Raw genomic sequence first — 21191 nt, forward strand, 5'->3', positions numbered from 1 at the left:
GACACCAGTATCACTTGGAGCAAGTCAACTATTGCATCTCTTCATGAAACTATAACTTCGGATCTACTGACGATAAAGACCTGGTCTGACTCTAATTTACTCTCTTTTAACGTAAATAAAACAGTAGCATTATCCTATAAAGGATCTCTTCAACCTTTGCCTCTTAATAACAGCCAGATCAGTACCGTTGATTCTGTAAAATTTCTTGGTATTTTTTTAGACAGCAACCTCAAATGGTCCCTTCATATCGATTCGTTAAGTAAGAAACTCGCCTCAGCTTGCTATGCAATAAGATCTGTCTCAAGGGAACTCAATTTAGCATCTTCTAAAATAACATATTTTTCGTTGTTCGAGTCTCATCTTCGATATGGTCTTCCTTTTTGGGGTTCTAGTACAGCTGCTCAATTTGATGTTATTTTTAAATTGCAAAAAAGAGCAATAAGATATCTGTTTTGCCTCAGAAGATCTACACATTGTAGAAGTTACTTCAGAGATCACGGAATTTTAACACTTCCATCTTTATATATTCTAGAAACGGTTTGTTTAATTCGTAAACACCTTCATGTCTTTCCAGCAAGGCCCAATCATCTTTACTCCACCAGAAATTCAATCTTTGACATTTATTTACCGATTCCATCCACTGAGTTAGTAAAGAAATCTATATTATATTCCGCAAAGAAACTGTACAACCATCTCCCGTTACAACTTAAATCTGTAACATCTTTCCCAAAGTTCCGTAAAATGACAAAAGCCTATCTATCTAAAAGACCATACTATTCAATAGAAGAATTTCTTAATGAATAACTAAGAAAATTGGGTTTCATACGCAGTAGCATAAACTTGTCAGTTCCTTATGTATTTTATTATATTTGTTGTAAGTATGTTCAATTTGCAATTTATATAAATTTTGCAATACATTTTTTTTTGTCTTAGCTTTTATATCTTATATTATACTGTACATATATTGACGATTTATCTTATTTTAGTAAATTGTACTTGTTGTTATTGATATTATGTTTTCTTTTGACTGTAAGCTTTGTCCATAAAATTGTAAAAATTTTCAGTGACAATAAAGCATATTTCTATTCTATTCTATTCTAATATAATATAACCCCAACTGTTTAATATCAATTTAAGGGTTTTTACCCGTACATTTTGGTGGCTTAAAGCATGTAAACCTGCGATAACACTAATGATGGAATATTGATTCCGAAAACTTTTTGTTGTGATACAGCCCTTTTTAGGGATTTTAAATATACCTTTCACAAGATAAGGTTTTTATTTTTTGTGATTTATGGTATACAGCCAGTACAGGAATTTTTTCCTTGTGATATTTTAGTTAGTAGTGTGTTTTTAAAAATTGAAACAATTGCATCAAACTATTCTGTGGCAAAATGATACCATAATACGTACTAGTCGATGTGGTTAATAGGGAACGTGTACGAACTTTGAGCTTTAATGCTATTTAAATGGGATTCATTTTTATTCGAATCCTGAGAAAACTAATAAGTATTTTTAAAAAATTTAAACGCAAAATGAAAGATTATGTTATTACCGAGAGCCGAAAGTCCCTGAAAACTTCTATAGTGTTAATTTTAATAAGTTACAGGGGTAAAAAACTAAGAGAAAATTTAGTGTGATTTTTAATTTTAAATATCTCGTTCAAAAGAAACTTTTTATTCATTCTAAGTGAATTTTGGGCCCTCGGTAATAAAGTTATCTTTCATTATATGTTTAAATTTTTCAAAAATACTTATTAGTTTTCTCAGGATTCGAAAAAAAAGATTATATTTAAAATACATCGAAAATTTTGACAGGAGTCAAAATTTTGCAATTTTTTCCTTTCCCCTTAAGTACTCCTGTTACAGCTGTATTCGTCTGCACTGAAAGGGAGAAAAAGTTTCCTCTATTTTTTGGTTATTTTACGTTAAAATATTCTATTTAGAATTTGTGTAATAAAACCTACTTTTTAAGATCTATTTTTTTTTAAATTTTTTACAAGTTTTAGTTTAGTTAAAATACTTTTTGAGTTACATATCTGCGAAACCTCTCTAAAAACGTGTTTTTTTTTGAAAAGTGAACATATTTACTCGTAAATAACTCGAAAAGTATTGACTAAATGAAAAAACTCTATAAAACAACATTTTCATAGAATTGGTCAGTTTATCCACGTTCGAACTTATTTTGAACGCTTATTTTTCACCCCGGAGAAGGGGAGAAACTCAACCTCAGGGCAAAAGCACACATCGGCACAATATCACTTTTTCTTTGCCATGTTAGCTATACTTCGTCTAATTTACTTACCGATGCACGTCATCCGCGTCATAGCCTGTGACGTCACATGATACCAACACGAAATATTTACGCGGTAGGTGTGTTCTTGTTTAGAATCATTTTGCCGAGTACACTGGAATAACAGCCACTAGACATATTGTATTATAAACGAGTAGAAATAATATTTAAAGATTTCTATTAATGTTACCTAAAGAAATACACAATAATATGTTTCATTTAATTTGTATAAATGGATTATAAAGCGTTTTTATGAAGCACATTTGTTCGGAACACACTGAAACTGTAATCGAACGAAGGTGACATTTTAGAATAAATTGGTAACATTTATTTGACAAAATAAATATAAAATAATAGAAATACAAAAAAATAAATGTCTTCGACTTTTTCTTGGATATTTGAAGTCTACACCCGTTAATATAATGGAAGTTGAGGCGATAGAACCACCTCTGGAATTTCGACGACAGTTTTTAAGTGATAAATTTATTACTAGAACCATAGGAAAAAATACAAACTATCTGCAGGATATACATAAGTTATCAATTTTAGATCTAACTCATAAATATTGGACAATATAGATAGTTACTTGAAAATATCTCAATACCGAAGTACTTTCTATACTTATGAAAATCAAGTTTCACCTATGTATTCCCATGTATTAGAAGAAATTTTCTCAAAACAAATTAATACTTTTTTTATGGATATTAATTTAAATCCAGCCGTTTTTCAATCATTTATACTTCATAAATGGCCACGTTATCAGTTTTACTATACAGATGGATTAAAAGTACAAAACAAAGTAGGATGTGCAATAGTCAATATTCAAAGTGGATTTAAAAAATTATTCAAATTGCCTTGTGAATCATCGATATACACCGCTAAAATGATACCGATACTTTTTGCTTTAAGACACATATTTAGTAACGAACCCTATAGCTGCATAATATTTACAGACAGTAAGAGTATCGTTGATAGACTAACTAACGTACATAAGTACCAACAACTCAATCATATAGAACTCGAAATTATGACTCTTTATAATAAAATTGCAAATTTAGGAAAAAACATCAGTATATCATGGATAAAGGGACACGCAGGTAACGAAATAGTAGACAGGCTAGCCAAATCCGCCCTAGAAATAGGCGAAGAACTTCCCATGAACTTACTACCCATTTCGGATATTGATATTATTAGTAGATGACACCAAAAAGAAAATTGCCAAAGGTATTATCGAAACACGAGAACTGGTAGTAATTACAAACAAATGCGAACTGAAATTCTCATTAAAAGATGGTTTCATTCTGTATCAAATCGCCATTTCATAAGAGTTATAAATAGATTGAGATGTAAGCATGCTCTTACCCCCCTTCATATGTACAGTCAGGGTCTCACAGAGTCACCTAACTGTGAGTGTGGAAAAGAAGGTAATCTACTACATATTCTCCTCGAATGTTCACATCAATCAGTAAATATAAACAAATTTTATGATAATCTTAATATATTAAAAATTCCACTTCCCTTCTACCTGAACAATTTGATATTTTCTGAAGATATTAATATATTAAAAACAATTTACGAACATATCAAAAATTGTAAATATAGATTGTAGCAATAAAATTTACCCTGTATTTAAGAAATTTTGTTAAAACAAAGCAGGCATGTTTGTTAAAACAAAACAAACATGTTTGTTTTGTTGTTATTTTGTTTTAAATCCTGTAGATTTAAGTAATTATTGTATATTATACTTGAAAAAAGAAAAGAACAAAAAAAGAGAAAAAGAAAAAAAAAAGAAAAAAAAAACAGAAAAAATAAAAAAAGCAAAGAAAAAAAAAACTAAGAAGATGTAAACCTCCGCGAGGATGAATCGGGTGTACGTCTTAGCGTAGTAAAAAAAAAACAATTTATAAAAAATAACAATAAAAAAATTAATAAAAAAAAAATTAACAATATAAAAAAAATGCAAAAAAATACAAAAAAAATGAACAACCAAAACAGAGTATTATTTAGATAATAATTGTAGATAATAATGTTAGTTTGTTATGTATTTAGAGTTAGAAATACAGAAAAAATTCCTCTGATTGTAAATAGTTGGTCAATGGTAGATCTATTTTGCCTAAACCCTGCTTGATATTCCCCGATGATTTTTTCCGTGAGAGGTTGAAGTCTTCGATTAAGGATGTTTGTGAATATTTTGTATCCCGAACAAAGTAAAGAGATGCCTCTCTAATTCGGACACAACAATTTGTCTCCTTTTTTTTATCCTTTTTTATGCATAGGGCAGATTATACTTTTCTTCCATTGTTGGGGGATTTATTCAACCAAGGAGGAAGGAATTTGACACAACAGATGTACCAGCTAATACGAGAGATATGGATAGAGTAATTTCCACATACTAACATATTTCTGAAATTGGGCTCTGTACCGCCATTCTTTATTATATTACGAATATGTGTGCCAAATATCTCGACAAAATATTCAAAATTATAGCCGCAATCTTGGAACGCGTTTGTTGCTACCTGTTGATCGCTACTGTTTGCAGTGCAGCGAAAATACATACACAGGACGTTTTCGTAGTCTGACGTTCGAAACATGTAAGCTGTTCCACAATTAAAATTTTCCGCGCTCCAGTGTTCCCATACATCAAAGTTTGTCCGATTAGACACCGTTAAGCTATTAAGAAATTATCAGCTTGCTATTAATACATTTTTTGGTACGCGGGATCTAGGCCTATTTACAAGTTACTAACTCAGTGCAGAGTTTTCTACTGAATAAGATCAAACAATAACAAATAACAAAACTCAAGGTCTGTTTGGATACAAAATATGAATATAAAAATATAAAAAATATATCTGAGACCAGAATCTGATACAAAGTGATGCCATGCAGATTTGGACTGTTTTCATCAATGAATTATTTGAGAACGTAAAATACTACAAAAACATAATTTACGTCATTCTGATAAACCGAAAAAAAAAAATCAAATCAGAATTATTTATATAAAGGTCAATAAAGATACAGTTTAATTACAATCTTCTCTTTTCCTTAATATACACATAATATTTTCCTCATTCGTGAATTTAAACTAAATTGAAAACGATGTGTAAATACTTTCTTCTTATATTTGCAGTTTGCGTAGTGGCCGCTGCCGTGGCTAAGACTGACGAAGAAGACAAATTATTTGATCCGTATAGACTACCTAAGAATGAAAAGGAAATCCAAGAATTCTTATTTGATCATTATAAAGTAAGTATCTAATTTTATTTGTACCACAATATTAAAATTTTTCTAATAGTCCAGGGCGCATCTGTTTTGAGATGGACGTTGAGAGGTGACTTAATTTTTTTTGCAAAAATTGCTTGAAAATAACTCAAATAATATTTGAGTTATCCTCCCACTCAAAATGGTCCGGAACATTGTTTAAATAATCAAAATGTCAAAATATGAAGAAAAAATTCGATTTTTTATTGGTTTTTTGATTATAACTTTAAAACTATTCATTTATGAGAAAAGTTGTACTGACATAAAAGTTGCGTAATTAAATTTCCTACAATATAGAATTGGTTAAAAATTTAAAAAATAATCACCCTTGTTGCAAAATAGCAATAATTGCGAAAAAACCCATACAAAAACAAGTATCCGCATTTTACGTTTTTCAACCATTTATGCTACACTTAGGACCTTCATATTTTACCCAGAAATACTTTATGATATAGTAAAACAACACTCTTAGTTTTATTAAAATCAGTTTAATAGATTTTGCAAAATAAATTTTGCAATTCAGCTTTCGCAAAAAAAATTCATTTTTTTTTAAATGTTGCAGAACTGAAAATAAAGCAGATAGCAAGTTGATTTTTTTTCCTTATAGAATTGTACTGTATATTTTATTTGCAATTTGCAAAATTAAAATCGATTAATTACCACGGCGTCAGAAATTTTTTAAATAAACATTATGGTAGGGGAGCAAAGTATGCTAAATGTGCAGTCACTCGAGCGCTTTGGGGACCTATTGGGTTGTGAAGAGTAGGTCCTAAAACCAAAAAAAGTTAAGTAAAGTTTTCCATTTTAGTGGGCGCTTGCCATTTTTTAAATTAATTTTCCATTTCCAACAATCGTTTTTTCCGATTATAACGCCATCTATCCATAATTCGAAAAAATGTTTCGAATAAAAGTTACTTATTTTTACGTAAGGAATCCAAATCTGCAATAAAAAATGAGGGCTCCTATTTAAGATTTTAAAGTAACCCCCCACCCCACAACCATGGGGGGTCGTGTTTGGTACCATGCGATAGATTTTTCAAAAATATTGAATAAGTCTATTTTACAGTTTTTCGATCTGATGTTCATTTCGCGAAATATCGCGGGATTCGTATTTAAAATATTAAATTTACCCCCCACCCCTCTCCGTGGGAAGTCGCGTTTGGTATCATTCGATAGATTTTTAAAAAATATTGGGCACATATTTTTTAGTTTTTCGATCTGTCATTCATTTCACGAAATATTCGCTTTTTTCTTGTGAAACTTTGGGACTCACCCATTTCCTTAGGCCCGGCTCAAATCGTCAGATTTTTTAAATATACACTCTTTTGCATGTACTTAACTTACCTTATCTTAATCTGACAATTTCGAGTTTTTTTAAGGATAGATTTTTTTTTTCGGGCCCCCCTTAACGAACTCCCCTGTGTTAAGAGCCAATATATGGTAGAGGTACATCTGCAGGGTACCAGGTTTCTCCCATATGCTAATCTGACGCGCTCGAGTAACTGCAAAAATCCCCGCTTGGGCTCCCCTACCATTAATTTTTGGTGCCGCAGGGCAGCGGTGTTCGATTCAGACAAGTTGATTTCCACCAAAATTTCTTCCAATCTTTATCTAATATATTATTTTCTTACTCTATATTTTGTTGTATTTTAATATTTTAATTCCACAAAAATCAATTTAATTTTATTATTGTTTGTGAAATATTGTTTAAACAATTGCATATGTTTAAGAATATTAAACTTTTATATTAACTATAAGTTAAAATATACAAAGAAAGAAATATGTATGAGCAAAGAAAGTTTTTACTAAAAAAAGTGTTATTTGAAAGGATAGAGTATGTGTTTTTGTTTTGCAATAAACAAATTTATTTATTTATATCGAAATGTAATAAAAATCAAAATGTATCAATCATTATCAAATGTCATTGGAATGCCCAATCAGAGCAAACTATCCGCTGTCCTGCTCGTAGCACCAATAATTAATGTTTAATTAAAAAAATTCCTGACGCCGTGGTAGTTATTCGATTTTAATTTTGAAAATTGCAAATGAAAGGTACAGTACAGTTCTATACGCAAAAAAATTTCAACTTGCTGTCTGCTTTATTTTCAATCCTGTAAGATTTTGAAAAAATGAATTTTTTTGCGAAAGCTGGATTGCAAAATTTATTTTGCAAAATCTATTGAACCGATCTTAACGAAATTTACAGTATTGTTTTACTGTATCATAAAGTTTTTTTGGGTGAAAAACGTAAAATGCGAATACTTGTTTTTGTATGGTTTTTTCGCAATTATTGCTATTTTCCAACAAGGGTGACTATTTTTTAAATTTGTAACCAATTCTATATTGTTGGAAATTTAATTACGCAATTTTTATGTTAGCACAACTTTTCTCGGAAATAAATACTTTTAAAGTTATAATCAAAAAACGAAGAAAAAAATCGAATTTTTCCTTAATTTTTTGACATTTTGCTTATTTAAACAATGGTCCGGACCTTTTTGGGAGGGAGGATAACTCAAATATTATTATTTGAGTTATTTTCAAGCAATTTCTGAAAAAAAACTTTGAGTCACCTCTCAACGTTAAAATGTACTAATATTTTTACAGATGCGCCCTGGTCTATAAAACATTGGTATGTTTCTCATCTCACTGACATGTTGGTATGGTAGTTCCTCATAATCATCTAGGTCAGAGGTGGGCAGTGCGTATCTCGGCCCAAGAAAAAATAGTCTTTTAAAAATATCTTACGTCGGCGCAAAGATATAAAATATACCAGCTCGTCTCATGGGCTATTAATTGTTGCTATCAAATAATTTTACATCTTAATGGAAAAAATACATTTATAGAATAACGAATTAGAAAATGTACCATCCGTATATATGTAGATATTTTCCTATTTTCCTAACAAGTGCATAAAGTCATACTTTTCCGCACGCGACTGCAGTTTGCCGAACGACGCGAAGCGGGAGTTTCTGCAAGCGTTAGGAACAATATTTTTTCTATGAGTCTTTAAAAATGACCAAACCTTAATCAATTAATTTAATTAATATGAAAATACATACACAAATTAATTCTTTGACAAGGTTGTCAAAACCAATCTTTCAGCATAATTGCTTAGCATTACGACGATCTTGGTTTCCATGACGACTACTCAAATCCACTGTTATTGTCTACTGATTTGACTTCCGAATATTATGTCAAAATTATTTTATTTCATCGAATTCTCGCGTTAATTTCATTAAAACATGAACACAATAAGATATATTTGAAATAAATTAGTAAATAATATCTAAATATTAGTTTATTGCATGTATTATAATTACTTTAAGGCCATATTAACATATCTAAATTAACACGCGTGCGGAAAAGTAAAACTTTCTGAACTAAAACGCGTGCGCGAAAGTAGACATTTTTGCACGCTCGTAGAAAAAATAATTTTTCGATTTACATAAAAATTTTAAATTACTGTCACATGGAAATATCACTAAATTTTCGATCGAGTCATTCACTAATAAAATGTTTTTCCCTCTATTTGTTTTTGGTTCTAATTTTCTTAAAACTTCATACACTTCAAAAATTATTTTTCTACGAGCGTGCAAAAATGTCCACTTTCGCGCACGCGTTTTAGTTTAGAAAGTTTTACTTTTCCGCACGCGTTTACATATTTTAATATGACCTTAAAATAATTATAATACATGCAATAAACTATTATTTTGATATTATTTACTATTTTATTTCAAATGTATCTTATTGTGTTCAGGTTTTAATGAAATTTACGCGACGAAATTAATTCGATGAAATAAAATTATTTTGACATAATATTCGAAAGTCAAATCAGTAGACAATAACAGTGGTTTTGAATCGTCGTCATGGAAACCAAGATCGTCGTCATGCTAACCAATTATGCTGAAAGTTTGGTTTCGACAACCTTGTCAAAGAATTAATTTGTATATGCATTTTCATATTAATTAAATTACTTGATTAAGATTTGGTCATTTTTTAAAGACTGGTAGAAAAAATATTTTTCCTAACTCTTGCAGAAAGTCTCTTTTTCGCACTCGACTGCTTGCCGAACTCCCGCTTCGCGTCGTTCGGCAAACTGCAGTCACGTGCGGAAAAGTACAACATTCTGCACTTGTTCGGAAAATAACTATTTTTCCGACGAGCACAATACAGATTTTTTTTGCACAATGTAAATCATTTTTTGTCAAATTGGTTAAATCGACACTTATTGGTTATATCGACATTTATTGCGTATCTGTAAATATTCAATTCTAAATCATTTTACTTTATTACTTCACTCTTTTACTATTATTATTTAATTCAAAATTAACATGTGTGTCCTTAAATAGGTTAAAATTTAGAATTTGCTTCTGATTTAACTCAGTTACGGATTTAGGCTGGCCTGAGGCTTTGACATATCCTATCATGGTTATCCATTGATGTGGAGCATATAGGACTTCATGTTTTTCTGTTTTTCTATAGGGGCATGCTTTGAATCACCCCTGTTTTTTGAATGTGCTATTTCAAAAAATACACGTGTAATGTTAATATTAAACTTTTTCACTACATAGAAGTACGTAGCAAAAACTACTCTATATTTATTTTGTCCACCGCAACTATAAAAAAGGAAAAAAAACGTCCGTAAATCCTTTTTTACTTTTATTTCGATAAATTGACTTCTGAGATGCACCATATGTTTGAATACTTTATAAATTAAACATACGTGCAACAAAGTTGTAACTCATTTAAAATCCTTGTTAATCGTCAAGTTAAAGAAAGTAAATATTTAACATAGGGAGTATCTAGTGTTGCTGCCTTTTTCACGCTAAAATGGCACACGTAAGTTAAAATACAACTTTTTTCAATGGAGTATTAGCCAAACTATTAAGATTTAAACTATGTCGTTTATATTGGCCTGTACGCAAATTTTTGCTGAATTCGCTGGTGTTGAAATCTGAAAAAAGGTCTAACTTGAGTTACAACCTTGTTCGATGGGGGTGTCGAAATTGTCTTTATTATTTAGTTGTTTTCTAATTAATTTGGAAGGTTTTTCAAATAAGTCATCTTTAGCCTTTCGTTTTATCCCATGACTTACGACTTGTCTTTCTAATAGTTTTTCTGATTCTGGATCATGATTATGATTATTGTTTATGCTAGCAGTAATTCGATTCTTATTTATCCTTTACACATCTCCACTTTGTTTCACCTAAAGCTAATTTTCGTTTTTGTTCTTTAAATTTGTAACGTTCACACACCAATAACAATTTTCCTCTTTGACTAAACATTTCACTTATACTGGGCTTTAAAAAATGTCATTATACTCTATTTGGTCTGGAAACTGAACTAGTAGTTATGGTATGTTTAACAGTAAATGGTTGAGTTCAATTAGTTTCCACTATAAACATCTTGGATTAACAGATAATAGTATAAAAGGCCCGGTTTCAGGTAAAATTTATTTCAGGCTTTATTATGGGAGTACCGTCTAGTCAGTGTTAATTGCAAAAGACCAACTCTGTCTACCTCGGTGGCTTATCGCTCCGGGTGGGTCTTAACAATGGGCCAGGTCAGATAAATTTAATAATATTTACGACTGCACTTATTAAACTCAACCATTTACTGTTGAACAAACCATACTTGAATTATTGAAAAGGATGTTTTTCTATGTTAATAAGAAATTGTCCCTTACCTATAATTCCAAGGTAATAGCTATTTGTATAACAAGGGAGGAAAGTGCTACTTTTCCTCCCGAGAATGAAGTTTACTGCCCGACGCGTAGCGTAGGGCAGTAATCATTCAAGGGAGGAAAAGGCACTTTACTCCCATGTTATACATATGGTTTTTCCACCTTCCTCAAATAACAAGTCATTTTTTCATTTTTACTTAATTTATTTATGTAACTAACCAACAAAATTTTAGTAGAACTAAAACTAACAAGTAGGTACAATATAACTGTCAACTGTCAAATATAAGTCAAATTATTAATGTAAACATTGTTAAATCAGAATAACAATTTACTGTTTTTTACCATTCTGCAAAATACAGAGTGTTTTTAAATAAACGTTAAAATGTATAGATACTTACGTAATAGAAAATAGATATTGTACAGGGCGTCAATAAGTTATATTTCATGAATGAAATACCATGACGTCACTTTCACTTTTCCTCCCTAGGGAGGAAAAGTACAACTTTGCTCCCTACAATCAGGTCCGGAAAAGTATACTTTCGGTAGAGGTAGGTGGAAAAATTATTATAATACCTACTAATGGGGTACTAATACCCACGTGTTAATCTTCCAGCCGACCTGAGGGGTTTCTAAAATGTACCTGGGGTATCATAAAGGACTAAAGTATTATAGTGAGCCGAGATAGGAATACCCCGATCAGGTCTAGTGTTAACCATTACGTACCTGGAACAGAAAATTTTACACGGAGTCCGAAGCACAGTGCATGCTCCGGAATCTTATATACGGAAATAATCCTGATAATACGGAAAGCCCGTAGCATCTCAAAAGTTTTATGTTTAAAGGAATTATAATGTCTCCGCTACAAAATAATCTTTTGCTGATTTTTGAAAGCACCTTTTGCCTGTTATATTTTTGCTTTAATCTCTTCTATATACCAATAAATTGTCTTCTTCTTGTATTTTGGCGTAATCCATTTTTGTCACTGATTTCTACCACCCTGTCACACATTTGTTCTAAATCTTTAAGACATCCTACTATTTGAATAACGTCGTCTGCAAACCCTATATTATTGATTGGTGAACCGTTAACAACTTTTATCGTTGTTTTCATTTATCACAGCATTCTGATTACAATAGAGAACGCTAATGATCCTGGTAACTCTTAAATTTAAAATTTTTTTGTTTCAAGAAATTTGATAAGGCAATTTTGTCTATCCCTCGCGAAGGTTTTGTTGTAATCCAATAACACGTGCACTTCTTCTTCTTGATCTGCCTATCCGTGAAGAATGTTGGCAATCATCGTGGAAATCTTTATTTTATCTGCAGCAGCGCGAAAAAACTGCACAGATTGTCTTGAAGCAAGTTCTCAGGTTATTTAACCAGAATTTTCTTCTTCTTCCTGGACCTCGCTTTCCAAATATTTTTCCTTGAAAGATGGCTTGTGCCCCAAATCTGCCAAATTCCAAGTCCCGCCATTTCTTGTAGAAGGCCATGTCTGCATTCATTTCGCATAATGTGTCCAAAGTATTCTAACTTTCGAGATTTGATGGCGGTCAATACCTCTATTATCGGTTCTTCTTCATTTTTTGTAAAGATTTCCTGATTTGTGACCCGGTCAGCTCACAGCATTTTAAGAATTCTCCGATATAGCCACATTTCAAATGCTTCTATTTGTTGATTTCCTTCTATTTTTTTCTTTTGGCACACATGTTTGTCTCCTCTATACCCCATCCCGCTCGTATTTCCTCACTTCTTACTCTGTCTTTTAGAGTTTGGTTTGTTATTTTTCGTAATACTTTCATTTCTGGTGTTTCCAGCAGTTTTTGTGTTTTTGCCGTATCTGCTCTTGCTTCCGCTGTGTAAGTCATTATCGGTCTTGATTTATATCCTGGTGTTCGTTTCCGTTTTGAGGTATTTGTTTCTCCAAATTGTGTTGTTGAGAGACCCTGCTGCTTTGTTCACCATGTTCACTTGTTTTTCTATTTCTTCCACTTTACCGTAGATTGACAGTTTTATTAATTACAAGTATTCCGTTTTGAAAACTTTTTCTATTATTTTGTTATTTAGGACCAGTTTACATCTTCTCGGTCCTGCTGATGTTATTACCGATTTAGTTTTCTCTGTTGAGATGACCATGTTGTATGTGAGCGCCGTGTCTTCGGATTCTTTAATTAATCTTTGTAGATCATCTTCAAATTCGGCTGTTATTATGGCATGGTCGGCGTAGCATATTATCTTTATTTCTTTTCTCCTCTTTATATTGCTGACTAAATAATTTACTAAGATCTCAAATGAGCTATCAAACGATCCCTATTCTCACTTAAAAAAATCGTCGATTACGTCATCACCCCCATATGGATGACGTCACTAGTATGATATATGCCAAAAAAATCATAATTTAAATATATAAATCGACCTGTTTTGGCATTTATTTACAAAATTGCCTATTCACGAAAAAATAATCTATTTCAACCATTACGTGCTCACTATATGTTTGGGTCACCACCTGGGTAGGCGTTATACAGGGTGATTCATTAAGAATGTCCAATCTTAAGATGTAGATTTTAGACCTCAAAATATTAAGATTTAACCCAAATCATCTAAATAAAATGTGGCTCGTTACTGAGTTACAGGGTGTTTTATTTAAAAATTTAATAATTATTTTTACCCAGGGGTTTAAAACTATTTGACATATCCTTGTCATACTTGACAGAAAATATAGGTACTGTACATCCTACTAAATTATGATAAATAAACTTTTCTGGCTATATTTTTTGCATAGAAAGTATTGGAGTATCGAAAAATTGCAATAAGATAGTAATTCCGCCAGTGGCGTAGAATGTGGGAAGGGTCAACCATTCACTTTCCCCTGTGGTACGCCTCTGGTACTAGCCAGAAAGTTTTATTTAACATATTTTAGTAAGTTGTACAGTATCTACACTATCTGCTAAGTATGATAAGGATATGTCAAATACTTTTAAAATACTGGATACAAATATTTAATATTTATGTAATAGGGATGTTTGATTTAAAAATTTAAAAATTGTTTGTACCCAGTACTTTAAAAGTATTTGAAATTACCGTATCATACTTGCCAAAAAGTGTAGGTACTGCACACCTTACTACTGTATGTTAAATAAACGTTTCTGGCTATTACCAGAGGCATACAGGGGAAAATGAATGGTTGAACCTTCCTAAATTCTACGCCACTGATGGAATTGCCATTTCAGCATAATTTTTAGATTCTCCAATACTTTTTATGCAAATAATATACTCTTTATTCGTATCGATAAAATCATTAGTTTTCGAGATATTTGAAGTTAAAAATGAAGGGGCACAATACGTTAATCAAAATAACTGTAAAGTTTCATTTTCAACTTCAAATATCTCGAAAACTAATGACCTTAACGTTACGAATGAAGAGTATATTATTTACATAGAAAGTATTGGAAATCGAAATATTGTGCTAAAATAGCAATTTCGCCAGTGGCGTAGAATTTGGGAAGGGTAAACCATGCACTGTCCCCTGTCGTACGCCTCTGGTAGTAGCCAGAAACGTTTGCTTATCATAACTTAGTAGGGTGTACGGCAACTACACTTTCTGCAAATTATGACAAGGATATGTCAAATAGTTTTAAAGTACTGGGTAAAAATGGTTATTAAATTTTTAAATAGAACACCCTGTAACTCAGTAACGACGCACATTTTATATAAGTGATTTGGGTTAAATCTTAATATTTTGAGGTCTAGAATCTACAATCAGAGATTGGACATTCTTAATGAATCACCCTGTATAAAAATACTTCCAATGATTTTTGTTTTCTCATCTTATAGACCTGAATCCCGCGTACCAAAAAAAATGATTAGTAGCAAGCTGAAAATTTGTTAATTGCTTAACGGTGTCTAGTCAGATAAACCTTGATGTATGGGAACACTGGAACAGGGGTAGTTTTAATTGTGGAACAGGTTAAAAATTTGGAAGTTTCCATAGTATGGACTACGAAAACGTTCCATGTATTGTGTCGGACAGAACTTCCAATTGATTTGTTACCATTTCATTAAACTCTCATGCAAAAATTAGACTGGTGTTTATCACCAACTGGGCATTTTAATGAGTGGAACACGACGAACATGTCAAGTGACAGGAATCGTGTTAGTAGTGGCAGTCTGATTGTTGCATGAGAGTTTAATGAAAGGGTAACAAATCAATTGGATGTTCTGTCCGACAAAATACATGGGACGTTTTCGTAATCTGACATTCCAAATTTTTAAACTGTTCTATAATTAAAACTTTCCCTGTTCCAGTATTCCCGTACATCAATGTTGTCCGACTAGACACCGTTAACCTATTAACAAATTTTCAGCTTGCTATTAATCAACTTTTTTTTTAGTAAGCGAGATCCAGGCCTATTTGTTTAACTTCATTAGAAAATTAATAAATATTACGAGAAATTAATCTGCCCCGCTAATAAACTGAGCCATCCAGCAATGAATAGTGGGGGATATGTTTTTTTTTATTTTTTTTTTAATGTAATAATATGGATTTTTAGGAAATCTTTACAAAATATGACGAAAGTCCGGAACAGAAGTTACAGAAGATCGCATCATTCAGAGCGAATTTTAATCTGCTATTGGACTGCCATTTCAAGTACAAAGAGAATGTAGAAGCCAAGAAATCTTGTAATATTAAGTACAAATTGCCAGATAGTTTGACAGAAGATGACGCTCTGAACATTTTTTTTGTTAAGAGACAAAACACTGAGGAGAGATAGGTTTAAATATATTTACTTAAAAATAAATCACAACTTCAATTTACTTACTAGTATTAATAAAAATAAATAAAATCTATGTATACCTTATTTTTAATTATAACGTGTATATTTTAAAAATATTATTTAGACTAACATTATTTTCTGTTTGAACACAAGAAAAACCAAATCATTACACCTAAGTATATTATGTAAATTTAAAATAAACTTATTACTCGATTATTAGTAAAGCTCGGATTATGAGCAAAGTACCTTTTTTTTTGCCTATTTTGCCTATTATAATCGTTTTTTGCACTTTTTGCCTTTTTTCGTAAATTCCGCCTATTTGTGCCTTTTTTTAAATTTCATGGTACTACCCATGATATTATTCTATTACTAAACCATTCTATAATAAAATTTTGCTTTAAAATCCCTAAGCTTTATTATTTTATTATCAGTTGTACTTACAGTCGGTTACTGTATCAGAGTTTAGTCACAAATTGCTATATCCCAGTTTAGTTTTGTTGCGTATACCGAAAAGCAAAGAACACGTTTTAACACGTTTTAGACATTTGTGTGAAAAGATGACATCTAAACTAAGGTTATGGATCGCACCTTATTCGGAACTTTCTCTAGAAGGAGATTTTTTAGAATGCATTTTGTAAACCATGCGGCAAATCGGTAAGTTTTATTTTTTCTCTTTTTTTCTCGTCCCACAACATAACTAAATTCTAAAGCAATTTTAGAATTCTAATTATTTTTTTTATTCTCAGATTTCAAGTAGAAGAAAGTACTTTATTGACCAGCATTGTGGAAACCCACTTCATAAACGTAATTTGGAAAAATTAAATTCCTCTAAGTTAGCCCAAATATCTCTGCGGGATAGTTTAAGCAGTTCAAAAAAAAAGGAGGAAGACGCATTTAAATTTGATTTATGCCAGATGATGATTGCATCCAACATTCCTCTATATAAAGTTTAATAACCCTAGTTTTAAATGCTTTTTCGAAAAATATCTTAATAAATCCTTACCGGACGAGAGTACAAAAATGTTATATGAAATGTATTTTAAAAATTAAGCGGGGTTAGAGGGCAATTTTTTGTATATTATCGTGGATGAAAGACAGATGTATGCGGCAGGTATATACGCAAGCGCCAGTTAACTTGGCGAGACGCATTGCACAGTGGCTTATGGGATGATCATCAGTCTCAGTGTCGTTGTGCGTATTCGCTGTCGCCAAGTTAACTGGTGCTTGCAGGCTAATTTAATGATTGGAATTTTGAACGAAAACTTTGCGAGAAAACCTTATTTAGTTGCCGTTAAAGAATTGGAAAAAAACAAACAATTTAACAATAAGTCGATTTATACAAGATAGTTTAACAAACCTCTTTTTACCCAACCCTATATACCAGCGAATAAAATAGTTTTAATGCTTTCAGATGCTGCGGCATATATGTTAAAAGCTGCTGTTAATTTAGAGATGTTTTATCCTAATTTAATTCATTGCACTTGTGTAGCCCACGGGGTAAATAGAATTGCTGAAGAATAAGAAATCTGTTTCCGTTGGTAAATAATTTTATAAATTTTATGAAAAAAGTTTTTGTAAAGACTCCGTTGAGGGTGCAAATATATAAAGAAAGACTTCCCGGTGTCCCTTTGCCACCTAAACCAGTAATTTCAAGGTGGGGAACCTCGAAGCAGTTTTTTTTACTTTGAACACTGCAATGAAATAGAATTAGTTATGGCAGAATTTGTTGATGATATTTCCGAAGCCATTCGAGAAGCAAAAAAAATATTAAAAAATCAAAAAATGGAATCAGGAACTCGCTTATATCAATGACAATTATAAATTAATAGTTACCACAATTACCTTATTAGAAAAACAAGAGATAAATTTATGTGAATCAGTAAACTTAATAGATAATTTTAAGACGAAAATTAAATCGGCACCTGGAAGTAACGGTCAATTAATTTTTAAAAAAATGAAATATGTTTTCGACAAGAATGAAGGTTTTTCGTTTTTATCTAATGTTGCTAAAGTTTTGAATGGGACATTTTCCGAGGAATTACAAATTATGCCAGATTTATTATCCGCTCTGAAATATGCTCCAATTACATCTGTCGATGTCGAACGTTCGTTTTCAATGTACAAATTAATTTTAAGTGATCGAAGACATAGTTTTAAGACCGAAAATATTGAAAAACATTTAGTTGTTTCTATTAATGATAAAATTTTAAGTGGTTACAATGTTTAATTATTAATTAACAGTTATTTAGTTACTAGTTTATTTATACTAATATTATGATTATGATGTGTAAATATACCTGCCTTAAGTTAATATTACGTTAATTCACTTTGTACAATAAATAATAAGTTATATTCCTTTATTGCCTATATTTTGCCTAAATGTTAATATTCCTGCCTTTTTTAATAAAAATCTTTGCCTATATAGGCGCCTTTTTCTTCAATTTTTGTTGCCCATAAATCCGAGCTTTAATTATTAGTTTACTCGTCTTCAGTACTCCTTTATCATTTTTTTGTTCTGTACTAGAACAATCCAAGAAAGAAAAATGCAATACCTGGTCCTTGTGTTAAGAGGTGAAAATATGATCTACTTCAAATCATATTTGAAGGTAAAGTACCAGGCAAAAGATCAGTAGGAAATATAGGAAATAAAGAAATAAGACTCAGCGTAATCTTAACCCTCCACCCATTTTCCCTTTCCTCCCCCACAAAAAACTTCATTTTTCGTTTTATTTTCTTTTTTTAGGTTTGATGCAATCAATTTTAAAATGTCAAAAAATTCACAGGAAAAGCTGATATGGTTTGAGGCTTTTACAATGTCTATTTTTTATAGGTTGAGTGTATATTACCTAAAAAAAGTTTTAACTTTTTTTTTGGAAAAAGCATACAAGTTTTTTGGATATAGCTGCAGGTCTAATTTTATTTCTATTTTATGTATTTTATTAAACACTATTTTTAATTTTTTTAAAATCCAAAAAACTGTTTGTTTAGGTAGGTTTTTGGTAATTTTGCCTAGTTTATAGACTTCAAAATAGATCAAATTAACTTTTTTGTATAGGTAATACAGTGGAACCTCGATAACTCGGATTAATCGGGACCACGACCGATCCGGGTTATCGAAAATCCGGGTTAGCCGGAGAGTATGGTAAAAATTAATAAAATACGGTATACTTATAGATAAAGTCCGTTATAATTGAAATAACATGAAATATATATGCACAGTACACATCTAACTTACCTATAGTTGTATAGAGTATAGTATAGACAGTATAGAGTATTGTTCATTTCTAGGTAAAAAAAGTCAGTTTCGGTTGTGTCAATTTCGTCTGCCATCGGAACGATGTTATGTTATTTAAGAACAGTGGCTCTTTCATTGTTTAAAAGACCATTGTTTGAAAAAAAAATTTTTAAATAGTCTTTTAGTTTTTTTTTAAACAATGCTAAGACAGTTGGAAATAAATAAAGGAATAACAGGTGCCTGTTGTTTTTGATAGCCTGAGATAATACAGGTCGCTCTGCCGCCGCGTGCCATGAGTCATTTTTACTATCGTATAGTTCAAATTACACAAATATCCATTAGCTCTAAAATATTATATTATGGTGGAAGCGAAGATCGGTGGGATATGCGCATTTTATCAATGAAATTCGATATTTTTAAGACATTCCAGAAGCGGCTACAGATAAAATGTTTTAACATAATACATACATTTTTATTGTTGAAATGTTTGTCTGATGAAAATCGGTCCGGGTTAGCCGGACTTCCGGGTTATCGGGGGCCGACTTATCGGGGTTCCACTGTATGTAAATTGAAGTAATTGAGTCCTTTAGAACATTTAAAAATGGGAGAAACACGTTGAAACCCCCAAAAACCTCCTAAAAAACAGTTTTTTTAAATTTTTGCAGGGGGCAAATGTTACGGAAAAATATAGTGCTTGATAAAATACATAAAACAAAAAAAAATAAACCTACAGCCACCTCAAAAAAAAGTTATACGCTTTTTTCAAAAAAAAAAAAAAATTAAAATAATGTTATACACTCAACCTACTGATCTGTAAAAAATAGATATGTTTTGTAAAAGCCTCAACAATGCCTGTGATTTTTTGGAATTTTAAAATTGATTGTATTTCACCTACAAAAAATAAAAACGACAAATGAAGTTTTTGACGCTGGCAAATTGGGAAGGGGGTGGTGGGTTAAAATTATGCTGAGTCTAATTTTTTATCACATAGATCTTAAAAAAAATGAAAAAAATCGAATTCTGGGAGTGAGACAGGGTAGCTTTTAATTTTTTTATCCCGTCTATAAGTGGAAAGTTTAATGTGCCACTGGCGATTCATGTTCCACTAAAAAGTGACGATACAATGTTCATACGTTTTCTTTTAGGTTCTACTATAGGCCAGGAACCGAAGCTTTTCACCTCGCAATTTTTACAGAATGGATCGATTTGCATGAAAATTTGAGAATAAGTAGTGGATAATCCAAGGATCAAAATCTATATGATGTCGAAAGGCGCTTTTACCATGGGGGTGGATGCCACCCCATCTCGAGGGTGGAAATTTTTTATTATATTTTGACCGCAGAAGTTGATAATAACATTCATTCTAAGCAAAAAATGTTCTATGCATTTTTTCGATAAAATTAATAGTTTTCGATTTATTCGCTATCGGAAGTGTTAGTTTTGTATAGAAAAAATCAATGTTTTTCGATATACTCATTTACGATTCACTCAATTTTTGCCGTAGAAAAATTTTTTTCAAACCAAGTCCTTGGGAATTAAATAACCTACAATTTTATATTGAAACAGTTTTTCGTATCTCTGATTAGGGATGGGAAAAACCTGCCGGTTTAAACCTAAAACCGGTTTTTTTACTTCGCAATAACCGGTGTTACCGGTTGTTTTTTGTCCCGGTTATAACCGGTTTTTTCTTATTAAAGTAAAAACCGGTTATTAGGTTTTTACGGTGATTACGATTAGGTTAGGTATTATTTCGGATCCCAATCCTAATTATTATTCTCCAGTAATTATTCCAAACAAAACCATAATTCAAATTTTATTTTATTTTACAAAATACAGAAGCAAACTGAAAGTGCAATCTCACATCAGCCAGAAACAATTATTAAGTTTTATTATAATATTTCCTTGAAAAGGTATTTGTAATCATTTACATAAGAAGTGATCTGGTTGAA

General features: G+C 31.3%; 1 protein-coding gene across 1 annotated transcript; it reads left to right on the top strand.

Annotated features, from left to right (window-relative positions):
- The first annotated feature begins 5301 nt into the window (after positions 1–5301).
- LOC126892409 (uncharacterized) lies at positions 5302–16412 on the top strand. Its single transcript, XM_050661937.1, has 2 exons — positions 5302–5535; positions 15783–16412. Exons 1-2 carry the CDS (start codon positions 5389–5391, stop codon positions 16002–16004), a joined length of 369 nt encoding a protein of 122 aa, XP_050517894.1. The 5' UTR covers positions 5302–5388; the 3' UTR covers positions 16005–16412.
- Positions 16413–21191: the final 4779 nt, after the last annotated feature.

Source organism: Diabrotica virgifera, chromosome 9 (assembly GCF_917563875.1).
Source record: "Diabrotica virgifera virgifera chromosome 9, PGI_DIABVI_V3a".
In the NCBI taxonomy this organism is placed as follows: domain Eukaryota; kingdom Metazoa; phylum Arthropoda; class Insecta; order Coleoptera; family Chrysomelidae; genus Diabrotica; species Diabrotica virgifera.